Source organism: Silene latifolia, chromosome 1 (assembly GCF_048544455.1).
Source record: "Silene latifolia isolate original U9 population chromosome 1, ASM4854445v1, whole genome shotgun sequence".
In the NCBI taxonomy this organism is placed as follows: Eukaryota; Viridiplantae; Streptophyta; class Magnoliopsida; order Caryophyllales; family Caryophyllaceae; genus Silene; species Silene latifolia.
Genome location: NC_133526.1, coordinates 159,882,304 through 159,893,618, shown reverse-complemented (window position 1 = coordinate 159,893,618; position 11,315 = coordinate 159,882,304). Strand labels below are relative to the sequence as shown.

Below are 11,315 nucleotides of genomic sequence, written 5' to 3'. Positions count from 1 at the left end.
CTTCTTGTTTTCCGGATTTAGCAGCCTGTAGCCTTTAGATTCATCACTATAACCAACAAAAAGCATCTTCTCACCTTTCTCATCAAATTTGTCCTTGTTTGGAGATTGATTTAGAGCGTATGCAATGCTGCCAAACATTTTAAGATGGTCAACCGTTGGTTTTCTCCCACTCCAAGCTTCAAATGGAGTCTTGTTGCGAACTGATTTTGTTGGGGAGCTATTCAAGATGTATACAGCTGTGTGGACAGATTCTGCCCATAGACTATTTGGTAGTTTTTTACCCTTTAGCATGCTTCTAGCCATTTCAACAATTGTTCGGTTTCTCCTCTCGGCAACACCATTTTGCTGGGGGCTGTAACGAACTGTCAGTTGCCTCATAATGCCTTCCCTTTTGCAATACTCCATGAAGGGTTTGTAGATAAATTCTCCACCATGGTCAGTTCTTAGTGTCTTGATTAGGAAGCCACTTTGTCTTTCAACAAGGGATTTAAATTGCAAAAAGACACTAAAAGCATCTGACTTTTTATCAAGAAAATAGATCCACATCATGCGAGTGTAATCATCCACAAACAAAAGAAAATATCTTTTGTTACCTAGAGAGGGAGTTCTTGTGGGGCCGAAAATGTCAGCATGAACAAGCTCCAATGGTACTTTTGCCCTCCAAGATGTCTTTGGAAAAGGTAAGCGATGCATCTTGCCATATATACAACCTTCACATACTCCTTCTTGTCCCTTGATCTCCGGAAGTCCAGCCACCATTCCCTTCTGCTTAAGTAATTGCAACCCTCTCTCATGCAAATGACCATATCTTAAATGCCAAAGGTGCGATTCGTCGACGACTTCACTACTTAAAGCAACTTTCTTACAACTTGGCATGACAAGAGGAAAGACTTTATTTCGAGCCATACCAACTTTTGTAATAACAACCTTTGTCTTTTTGTCAATGATTTCACATTGACCACCATCAAACACCACTTTGTAGCCTTTCTGCACCAGCTGCCCAACAGAAGATTATGAGCAAGACGTGGTACATAGAGAACGTCATTAAAGTACTTCTGATTTCCAGAATTTGATGCCACCGAAATAGTTCCTTTGCCTTCGTCACTTTCTGCTTTGCCATCTCCAAGAGTGACCTGACTCTTGTAAGTTGTATCAAGCTCTTTAAAGATTTCCTTATCTCCTGTCATGTGGTTACTACAACATTTTGTCTAGAAACCACACCTTATCCGACTTCTCTTCCACATTCAAACAAGTGTAGAACACTTGATCTCCTTCTCCTTCTTGAAGGAAGTTTGCCTCATTTTTCTCCTTATTTTGATGCAAACAATCCCTTGAGAATGGTTGGGAATTTTGCATCTTTTGCACTTATAACGACACTCGACTTACTCAAGACCGACTCATGACCGGACCTTTTGCAAATAATGCAGTAGGGGCTGGAATTTCCTTGCCTTTGTTGTCGGTATCCTCTCTTTCCTCTGCCTCTGCCACGGTAGGAATTATTCTCGCGATTGCCTCTTCCATGTTGCTCCTTCTTTTGAAATTCACTTCCTTTCTTCATATAAGAATCTGTCTTGGACAGATTTAGTTGCGACTGAAATGCTTGCTCCAAGGGCTGATTTGGAGGCTTTCGCATTCTTTCTTCGTGTGCTTCAAGTGAGCCCATTAGCTCAAACATTGAGAATTGTGAGAGATCTTTCGATTCTTCGATGGCGGGAACAATATAATCGAATTTTGAATTTAAACTCCTTAGAACTTTTTCAACAATCTTTTCTCGGGAATGCTATCACCACAACTTTTAATTTGATTTACTATCGTCGTTACGCGGGAGCAAAAATCTGGAATTGTCTCATCATCTTTCATTGATAAATTATCAAAATTCTTCCATGCAGTTTGAAGTTTGATGGAAATTACCCTTTGATTTCCCTGAAATTCTTTTTGGAGAACTTCCCATGCTTCCTTGGCTTTAGAAATGCCATATATTCGGGGGTAGATTGTCCTACTCACACCTTGATGAATATAGCGTAATGCTTTAGCATCATTCTTCACATTTTCTTTATATTCTTTGGGTCTGGCTTTGTCCGTGTCGTCTGTCGCGGTGGGTCCTCATAGCCTATTTCAACTAATTCCCACAAGCCTTCTGATATGAAGAAAAGCTTCATTTGGCTGTGCCAATAATCATAATGCATGCCTTCAAAGATGGGGATTTGGTTTGGTGAATAGGAGAAAACAGTAGTAGAAGTTGCGGAAGCCATTTCTGGCTCTGATGCCAAATTTGTTGGTGAGAAATTGATTTTTAAGGTTTGAGCTGCTACTCTTTTATTTATTATGAATCTGAAATTTTTTTTGGTTGCCACAATCAGATTGTAGTTTGCCTTTAAATAGTCCTCATAGAGAATTCTAGAGCTACCCTAGGAACTAGAAATACAATTCACAACTTAGATTTCCTAGGACATATTAAATGTGACTCAACAAATTATTAGAAACCTAGTAACCCCTAGATCCTTCCAAAATATGCTACTGCAGCAGCAATGCTGAAAATACAAATTATCTCACAAGTTGCAATCCACGAATCATGTTGTAAAAAAGAACAATACTGACTCGTATACTTATTTCATTATCTGCTATGAAATTCTTTACATCACCAAAATCGATAAATCGTGTTTTTCCTGGATTGGGTGTATTTAAGATAAATCGTGTTATGGGTCATGTTTAGGATGTTCTATGGGGTCTGATATTGGGTTTATCGAGGTTAGCAACGAAAACCAAATACCATTTTTAATATAACATATGAAAATGTCTTTATATTGTAAATTTGTTTGAGATAATAGAATTTGTTTGAGATCCCTTATTTGGTTAGCCAGTTGATTTATAAGGATTTGGAAGGGAGAGAAAATGGATCCATCCATCTCCCTCTCCTGGCCTTCCCTCCTCAATGTGTATCCATACAAAGCGTAAATAAATCAAGGAATGCTTGTTCACAACGACGCCAATTTGGAACTAAGTTTACAAGAGCAATAGCTTAAAAATTAAGCCCACAAAAATCAGTTTTGAAGTGAAAAGGACATGGAGAGATCATCAAAGAAAAGTAACAGAACCAAAAGATGCACCTTACCTGCAACAGTGGAGGCTTCACTCATGCCCTGAAAAACTCTACGGACTGATCATAAGAAGCAAACATGCCTATGTTCAATGTCATTTCTCTCAGCCTCACATAGCTGAAGGACCCGTACCTTTCCACATTGCCAAAAAACCCTCATCTGAGATGATCTCGGAAAGAGCATGAAATGCATTCTTGTATGTAATGCCTCTGCGGAGCAGCTGTTATTAGGCTCTTGCTAACCTACACAGGGGTATAAGGAGTCTTTCAAAGAAGGGTATGGGTTCACACCATTTTGAGCGTGAATTGAAATACGAGCCTCTTATGTACTTTTCCGCTTAGAACCACTATATCTAATCAATTTAAAACTTGAATTTCTCATATAATCCCTAGTTAAGTACTAATTCAATTAGGTACGGAACAACCAATAAACCCTTGCATTAAGCGATATTGTTATGACTACATGCAAGATCCCCACAACAAAAAATTTGTAAAGCACTGCTTTTGACTCCGTTGGGTGTCACGCTAATGGCTCCAAAAGTAATTTGACATTTTAACAAATGAAGAATGGCCGTTACTATAATCAGGAAAAGAAAAAGATCAAGCCATTGTTTGTTTCTACGTCACCTTCATTGTATGCTAAAACGAATTCAGACTGAACAACATATACATAACTTACCTTTGATGTATAACACTCATTACAGTATGTGCATGTGTATTTCACACCTTCAAGTTTACCAGTTTTGCAAATATAATCTCAAGGAACCTTCACTTGTCCACCCTGACCGACAAAGGGCAAAAAATTAAAAAGAAGGCCGATGAAATCACTGCTTCAAGCAAAATCAAACATACCCATAAATAATTCAATCAAAGCCCTAAACATTACCCACGATTTACCCTGATTATAAGATCTATAGAGGAGAAGACGACAACTTTCTTATCTCCAGAAGCTTTAATCAATAAATAGAGTACCTGGGTACCAAGTAGTAAGGGAGACCAAACCGGAGGAGACGCCGCCACAGCCTGGTGAGTGACGAGTGGAATCTGAAAAGGAGAAAAACAAAGTAAGGCCCATAAACTTAGTTAAACCAGTAGCAAACAAAAATAACACCTGATTCGGAAAACGGAGAGTACCCCCAGAAAAATCGACAAAAAATCGATGAATCGCGCGCCCAAAATATACCGAGAATCCCTTATCAAAGCTAAAACCTCGTTAACGAAAAACACTACAAAAACAAAGGAGTGAAGGTAGAAAATGAATGGATAAAGTAGCTTAGAAAGAGAGGAGAGGAGAGAAGAGATTAGAGAATGAGAGGCAGGGAAGTAGGGAAGTGGAAAGAGAGGTGATGGATAGATATTGACCTAAAAGTTGAAACAATCAGACGCCGTCGTTTTATTACTGTTCATTTTGAACAGTAACCAGGCTTACCCATATTTTAGTAAGGGGAATCTAGGTTGCACCAAAACGGATACGGACACGGACACTGACACGACACAGACACGTGACATGGCATCCCATGAAATTTAGGACACGGGACACGTCATTTAAATTTAATAAAATATATATTTTATAGTTATATATGTGTGATTTTATTTTTGAAAAAGTATTGAATACTAAATTTAAATAAGTAAAGGTAAAACTTACGTTAATTATAACTTATTCTCATTTCCAATACCAAAAACCAACTTATAATCAATCTATTTCGACATCTCATTACTAGTCTAAAGAACATCATTTGTCCCCAATTTAACTTATTTCCCCACCAAATTCAACGATATAACAATTCACACCATTTACCTTAAATTCAACTTAATTCCGTTTGAAGGTGTGTCCAAATACCATGGACACAACTCAAAATACCACGGACACATGTCGGACACGACTCCAAATAAAAGATGAAAGTTAGACACGACTTTACAAGTGTCCGATACATTTTGACGAGTGTCGTGTCCGACACGGGAAGACCGATTGAGAGGAGTGTTCGTGCTACCTAGAGGGGGATAGATTTTGTAAATGGGAACTCGGTTTCAGTCATTCCTACGCCGAGGAAAAGATGGAAAGACAAAGTTAAGGCAAGGGAACAAGTCCAAAGTTAAAAAAAACAAGCAACGAAGATTTGAATTCTTTGTTTTATAAGGGTCAACTTCAAAGGAATATATATTGCATTCTAGAGCTCTTATCGACGCAAGGACACTTGGAGAGAAAATCTTATGATCTTAGCTTTCAAACGGTAGGGTGCAAGCTTTTATTGGCTAAGAAACGGGAGAGATATTACCTTCTTAAAATATTGTCATCGGGATGAAACGCGCAGCATGCAACCTCCTGCAGTGTGTGCCTACCTCGGGAAAACCACGACAACAACTTCTTGTTTTCTAATTTGGAAGTCGAGTCCTATGCTTAGCCTAATAAGAGGAGTCATGAGTATAAATACTCGCATGTTTTAAGATCTAAAACTCTCCATCCATTTACCATCTATCAATCATTTTCTCATCTATAGATAGTAGCTTAATTAAAACTCTAATCTTTCATTAATGAGTGTAGTCTTTTTTCAATTAATGTTTGTAATCAAATTATGGAAGGCTAAACTCCTTCTACTGGGTGTAATTCGTTCAAGTTTCCATCTTTAAGCATAATATGAGTCTCTGAACCCCATCTGTTCTATTTATTACACTTTCCTTGTGATTATTGTTTATGTTGGAGGGATTTATGATAGGATTGATCAACCTTTCATTTAATTTGTCTAACTACTGCAAATCTTAGAGAGTTGATTTAATCTTTATAGAATTGCTTAAAGCAAGCTTGTCGTTGTGTGATTTTGGTTTAAAGTTGACATCTTTATGAGTAGAAAAATGCATGTATCTCATAACTATCATGATTTAATCTAGTTTGTGATTTATTCTAATTTTACTCACTTGGTTCAGTTTTAATTGCTCTAGTTTGATCCTCATTTGTGGGTCAACACTTGTTAGTTTATCCTAAGAAGGATATTCAAACATAGTTTAATGTTGGGTATCATTATCTTACGAGTAATTGTAGCGGGTAAGGCTCTGTTTGGTAAAATTAACTGAAATGGTAGCTGAAAACTGAAAAGCTAACTGAAACTGAAAAAGGTAACTGATAAGGTAGTTGAAAATTAGTAACTGATAAGGTGGCTGATTATATGAATTTTTTTTTGGTAAACTAACTGAAAAGCTAACTGATTTTGATGAAATTACGTAAAATGATATGATAATTATTTAATAGTATAGATTTAAGGGCTAAAACGGAAATTCAATTCAAATCAAGTACCTGAAATCTCAAATGCCACTCTAGGTAGCATTTCATTTCAGGTACCTTATTTGATTAAATAAGCTACTTGCCAAACGGTTACAAAAAATAAGGTACCAGAAATTTTGGTCAAGTAAGCTACTTTGACCAAATCAGGTACCTGAAATGCCTTGCCAAACAGAACCTAAGAACAATTAAGGGGAAAAGAGAGTTTTACTTGCTTAAAGCTGTTAAAAAGACATTATTTATTTATTTATTTATTTCACATGTTTTATTTTCAAACCCAAAACTTTTCTTCTTTTATCTCACCTAATTGTTTTTCATTGTGAATACCATAGTTGGTCTATATTTATAATTAGTGAGTCTTAATTGCTTCATTAGTGTCTTAATTAGTAAAAACGGATGGAAACTTCTTTGATGTATTAAGAGAAGTAAATGATAGTATTGAGATATCTTTATCACATCTTAACCGAAAAGAACAATATTCATCCAGTTAAAATAATGAAGAAATGTGGAAGTTTCACCTTTAGTCACATTTTAAGTGAGTATAATGTTACAAGAATTTAAGAGTTTAAGTTAATAATAAACTTTGAAACTTAAACTCGAACAACTTTCACATAAAATGGTATCAAATTCAACGTACAAAAGCTACATTATTTAACTACCTAAATTGAGTCCATAATGGCTATGTGTACAAAAAAAAATACAATACATAAAATATAATGGTAAAACCACATACATAAAACAAGAAGTTATAATTAAAATATAACTACTCATACATAAGCATAAAATGGTCATAATAAAAAGATATTCATATACATACATAAAGTAGGTAACTCAAACAAAATAGAAGGCCACTATTTAGACATTGCTACCCACGCGTAATCTTAAAATGAGCACATTATATCTGAAATACTCTAATGATGATCCTAATAATTATAATGTCTAAAGTATTTACATTTATACAAAAATCAAGCTACAAATATAACAATAAGATACACATATATAATTATGAAGTTCCTGCTATGATCTAACTGGCCACATATATTCCATAAAATTGTCACAGTCAAAATGACAACAATATATACATAAAGTAAGTCACTCACGTAACTAAAAGGTGTTAAAAATATTACATATCTATCTACGTCTCATCCTATTATGATTACAATGTAAATTTGAAATCAAAAGTATACGAGTTATACGTAGAATAATTATATTAATAAAAAAAGATGTTCACATCTTATATCGTAGAAGACACTAGGTGTAATTTTATATAGTATATTGGTTTTGATTTAAAGTTATTATGTTGTATAACGTTATTTAATTAAAAATTTCAATGTGTCAAATTATCATTGGTACAAATGGCTATTGTATTGAAATATAAATCAATTGCCATTGTACGTTAATTCTCACCCCTTATGTTTACCAAGTTTGTTATACTTCCAAATATTTCGGAAGAAACACAAACTTTGAATCTCATAGTAAATCCTACGCATTTCCTTCAAAACATGAAAATCCATTATTAACATGCTTAAGTTAATCTACCTTAACTTCAAAATCAGCAAAATAATATTTATCTCATGCATTTGTTTTTACCCCCTTGTATGTGACTCAGTGCGATTTGACCTCCCCTCAGGATCAAAGAAATGCATTACAGAAGATATCAAACGTAACTCTATGACCGTCGGAAAGTACACCATTGTTAACCCTATCGAAGGTCGGCCTCTTCCCGACTCGTATCACATTAGTGTGAGAGTATGTTACCCAACTTGCTCTTGTTATTGTAACTTTTTTATTTGAGAAGATTTGATGGATTTTTTTCATAAACGATTGTATGTCACACTTGAGATATATGCATGATCCGTGTTTCATAATGTTTTCACATAAGTGGTCTGAATTGGTTAAGACACAATATACCGACTTCACAACTTGGTGGATCAATTGGCTTACAGTTAACTGAGTTTCGTGAGTCTCTCATCATTTACACTACTATAGAATAATGGATCATAGGAAATAGATAATAAAGCCTTTGTATCCTATTTTTAATAATGTGTGTGATACTTGGATTGGTACATAAACTTACATGATAGGTTGATACTTCCAAGAGTGCTACCCGGAACTGTAGGGTTGTCCTAGAAATTGCCTTTGGAAAGTAAATACACTCCTTTCATCTTATTTATATTTTATTCACATTTAATATTGTTCATAATGAACTAGTGTAGTATTATTTGATCACAATCACATCGTCTCATTTACTTATAGTCAAAGGATAAACATGTTTTTTTATCCCTTGCTAAATAATCTACTCTTTATGTCTTCCAATTACTTTTCAATATTTAACAAAAGTTTCATTTATGACATGACTACACATCTATAATAAAATATTTTTTTTCAAGGTAAAATAAGACATAATGAGACAAGTAGGGATATTTATGTACTAATAACAAATACACGGGGACGATAATAAAAATGATGAAAAGAACAAAAAAATAAAAAGTGTTTTTGAACTAAGGTAATAGTGAAAAATGGAAAGTATTTCTAAGATGAAGGAGTAGTTTTTAGTTAAAGTGGAATGTAGGAATAAGTGATTACCTAATATAGTTGAATTCATTGAAGTTTAGACTCCGCAAAAATTACAACTTTAGCATGAGTAACTTGAAACAAATTGATGTCCTTAGGTAACATCACCACTAGGTCATAATTATCATTACAAGGTTGCGGCAGATACCGGAACATTTGCTTTCACAACAGCCAATACCGGGGATTACTTGACATGTTTTTGGGCGCCATATTATAATCCACCATTTAAGGTTTCAATTGAATTTGAGTGGAAAGTTGGAATTGATGCTAAAAATTGGCATAACGTTGCACGTAAAGGCCAAGTTGATGTGAGTTTCTCATTTCCCTTTTTCATGTAAATATGTAGTCGACGCATATAGAAGTATGTAATATATTTAGTATTAAAATTATTTATCTCATTTTGAAATAGTGCAAAATATACATGCATAAATAATAGTATAGCTTTGCAGCTTAAAATGCAAGAGAACAATTTAGTTGAGACCTGAGAAGATAGAGTTGATGGAATTAAGGTACTAAATATCCTGAGATCTCGGGGGAGGGGCATTATCACAGGTAAAGGTAAATCATATAATTTGAAACTATTACTCCATATGAGATATAGGTATGAAAAACGACTAATGCGCCTAAAAATGGTTGAATTTTTTTAATATGAAATGAAGTTATCACTTAACAACGAAAATTTTAAAACATGGAATAAATGAAACAAAAGTTCAAATGGTATAATAAAATCGATAAGAAGAAATTGTAAATTTCACAAGTATACCATATCCTTTCAGACCCACACTTTTTTTCCAATTGGCGTGGTCCGAAAAATCAAAATTCAGCGTCATAGATAACAACAAAATTCAGAATACAATCTTGCGTGAACGATAGAAGACAGATTTGGAAATGGTGGGAGTATTGATATTCTTATTAATTAGAAGAACCCTGAATCTTTTTTTAGCCTTTTAAGGTGAACAGAGAGTGAAAATTTGGTGGTGGACGACAAAAGAAGTGAAAGAGACTTTTATTTATTTATTTGATATATACTATTTTTTTATACCCAATATCACTTTGATTATCTATCCAAATCTTTGAAGTTTTGTTTGGTATTCACAAAATTTGGAGAGAGTAAAATTGGAACGCCTAAAACTAAACTAAATATGTCGCTTTTCAATCCCCTTTCCCTATCTGCTAAAAGAATATATGACCTTATAATTTTTCCTCCAAAAAGCATCTTATTAAATAAAGAAGCTAATTACAATAAGCGCATTCACTAAATAAATAAACTAATAATTATATATCATTTCATTAAATTATTATCTTTTTATTAAAATTAATATTTTCATCAAATTATAATAATTTCATTAAACTCTAAACTATAATATCTTAATTAAAATATAAATAAAACTATAAATTGCTAAATATTTTATTGATGCTATTATTTTAGAATGACTTGACTCATACTACATGCAAAACAAAACTAGAAATCACTATATTATTAGTTTCGTGACAAAAAAAATTAAAAGAACTTAAAAATTAAAATAATTAGCTTTGTGATATAAAAAATATTTTGTTTAAAATATATTTCAGCACATTACTCATTTCTTTTGATTAATTGTAAGTTAAAAATTTTTTTCTCAAAGAAAAATTCAATGACTAGAAATATGAACAATTAATGAGATACCACTATTATATAAGTAGTTTATTAAGAATAGAAAACTCTATATACCATTCATTTATTACACGGAATCTAAAATAGTTGCATAAGAACTGATCGAATAACATATTTCAAATGTTATCTTATATATATATATATATATATATATATATATATATATATATATATATATATATATATATATATATGTATATGTTGTGGATGCGCCATGTGACGTTTCAACCTTAATTACAACTATTAATTAAAACTAATCATTAAGTATGAACATAATAAATACGTTATAAATCTCAGCAAAGTATTAATTATAGTTTAATAAATATTCCGGTAATTATTAATTACATTATATAAGTACGGAATTATTTGATTCTAACTTTATTTAAAAAAAGACTTGATAAGTATATTGCGAAAATTGCTTCCAATTAAGTATAATTTCCGTTATATTATGTGGAATATTTTGATATGTATTGGTGCTTCAAGTGAGTATCTCACAATGTTATAAGTTTTAAGTATAATAAACATTTTGAGTAAGTTATAAAACGTAGACAATTAGATCCATCGAGCAGACAAGCCGAATATATTCATAAGAGTCATTGTATTTACAAAAAAAACAAAGATAACTACTAAGAGATAATTTTTTATAATGTGTGAATGAACAAATAATATTGCGGCGAATTATATACATATAAGATTTGATGAGGGTTTAAAAAGTG

At 33.1% G+C, this 11,315-nt stretch overlaps 1 protein-coding gene across 1 annotated transcript in view; it reads left to right on the top strand.

The window, feature by feature from the left end:
- The first annotated feature begins 7,800 nt into the window (after window positions 1-7,800).
- LOC141607610 (transmembrane emp24 domain-containing protein p24delta9-like) overlaps window positions 7,801-11,315 on the top strand; it is a 36,048-nt gene continuing 32,533 nt past the window's right edge. Inside the window, exons 1-2 of the mRNA XM_074426975.1 lie at window positions 7,801-8,120; window positions 9,044-9,253. Coding sequence (XP_074283076.1) covers window positions 7,893-8,120; window positions 9,044-9,253 — 438 coding nt within the window. The 5' untranslated portion in view covers window positions 7,801-7,892. The remainder of the gene's footprint in view (window positions 8,121-9,043; window positions 9,254-11,315) is intronic.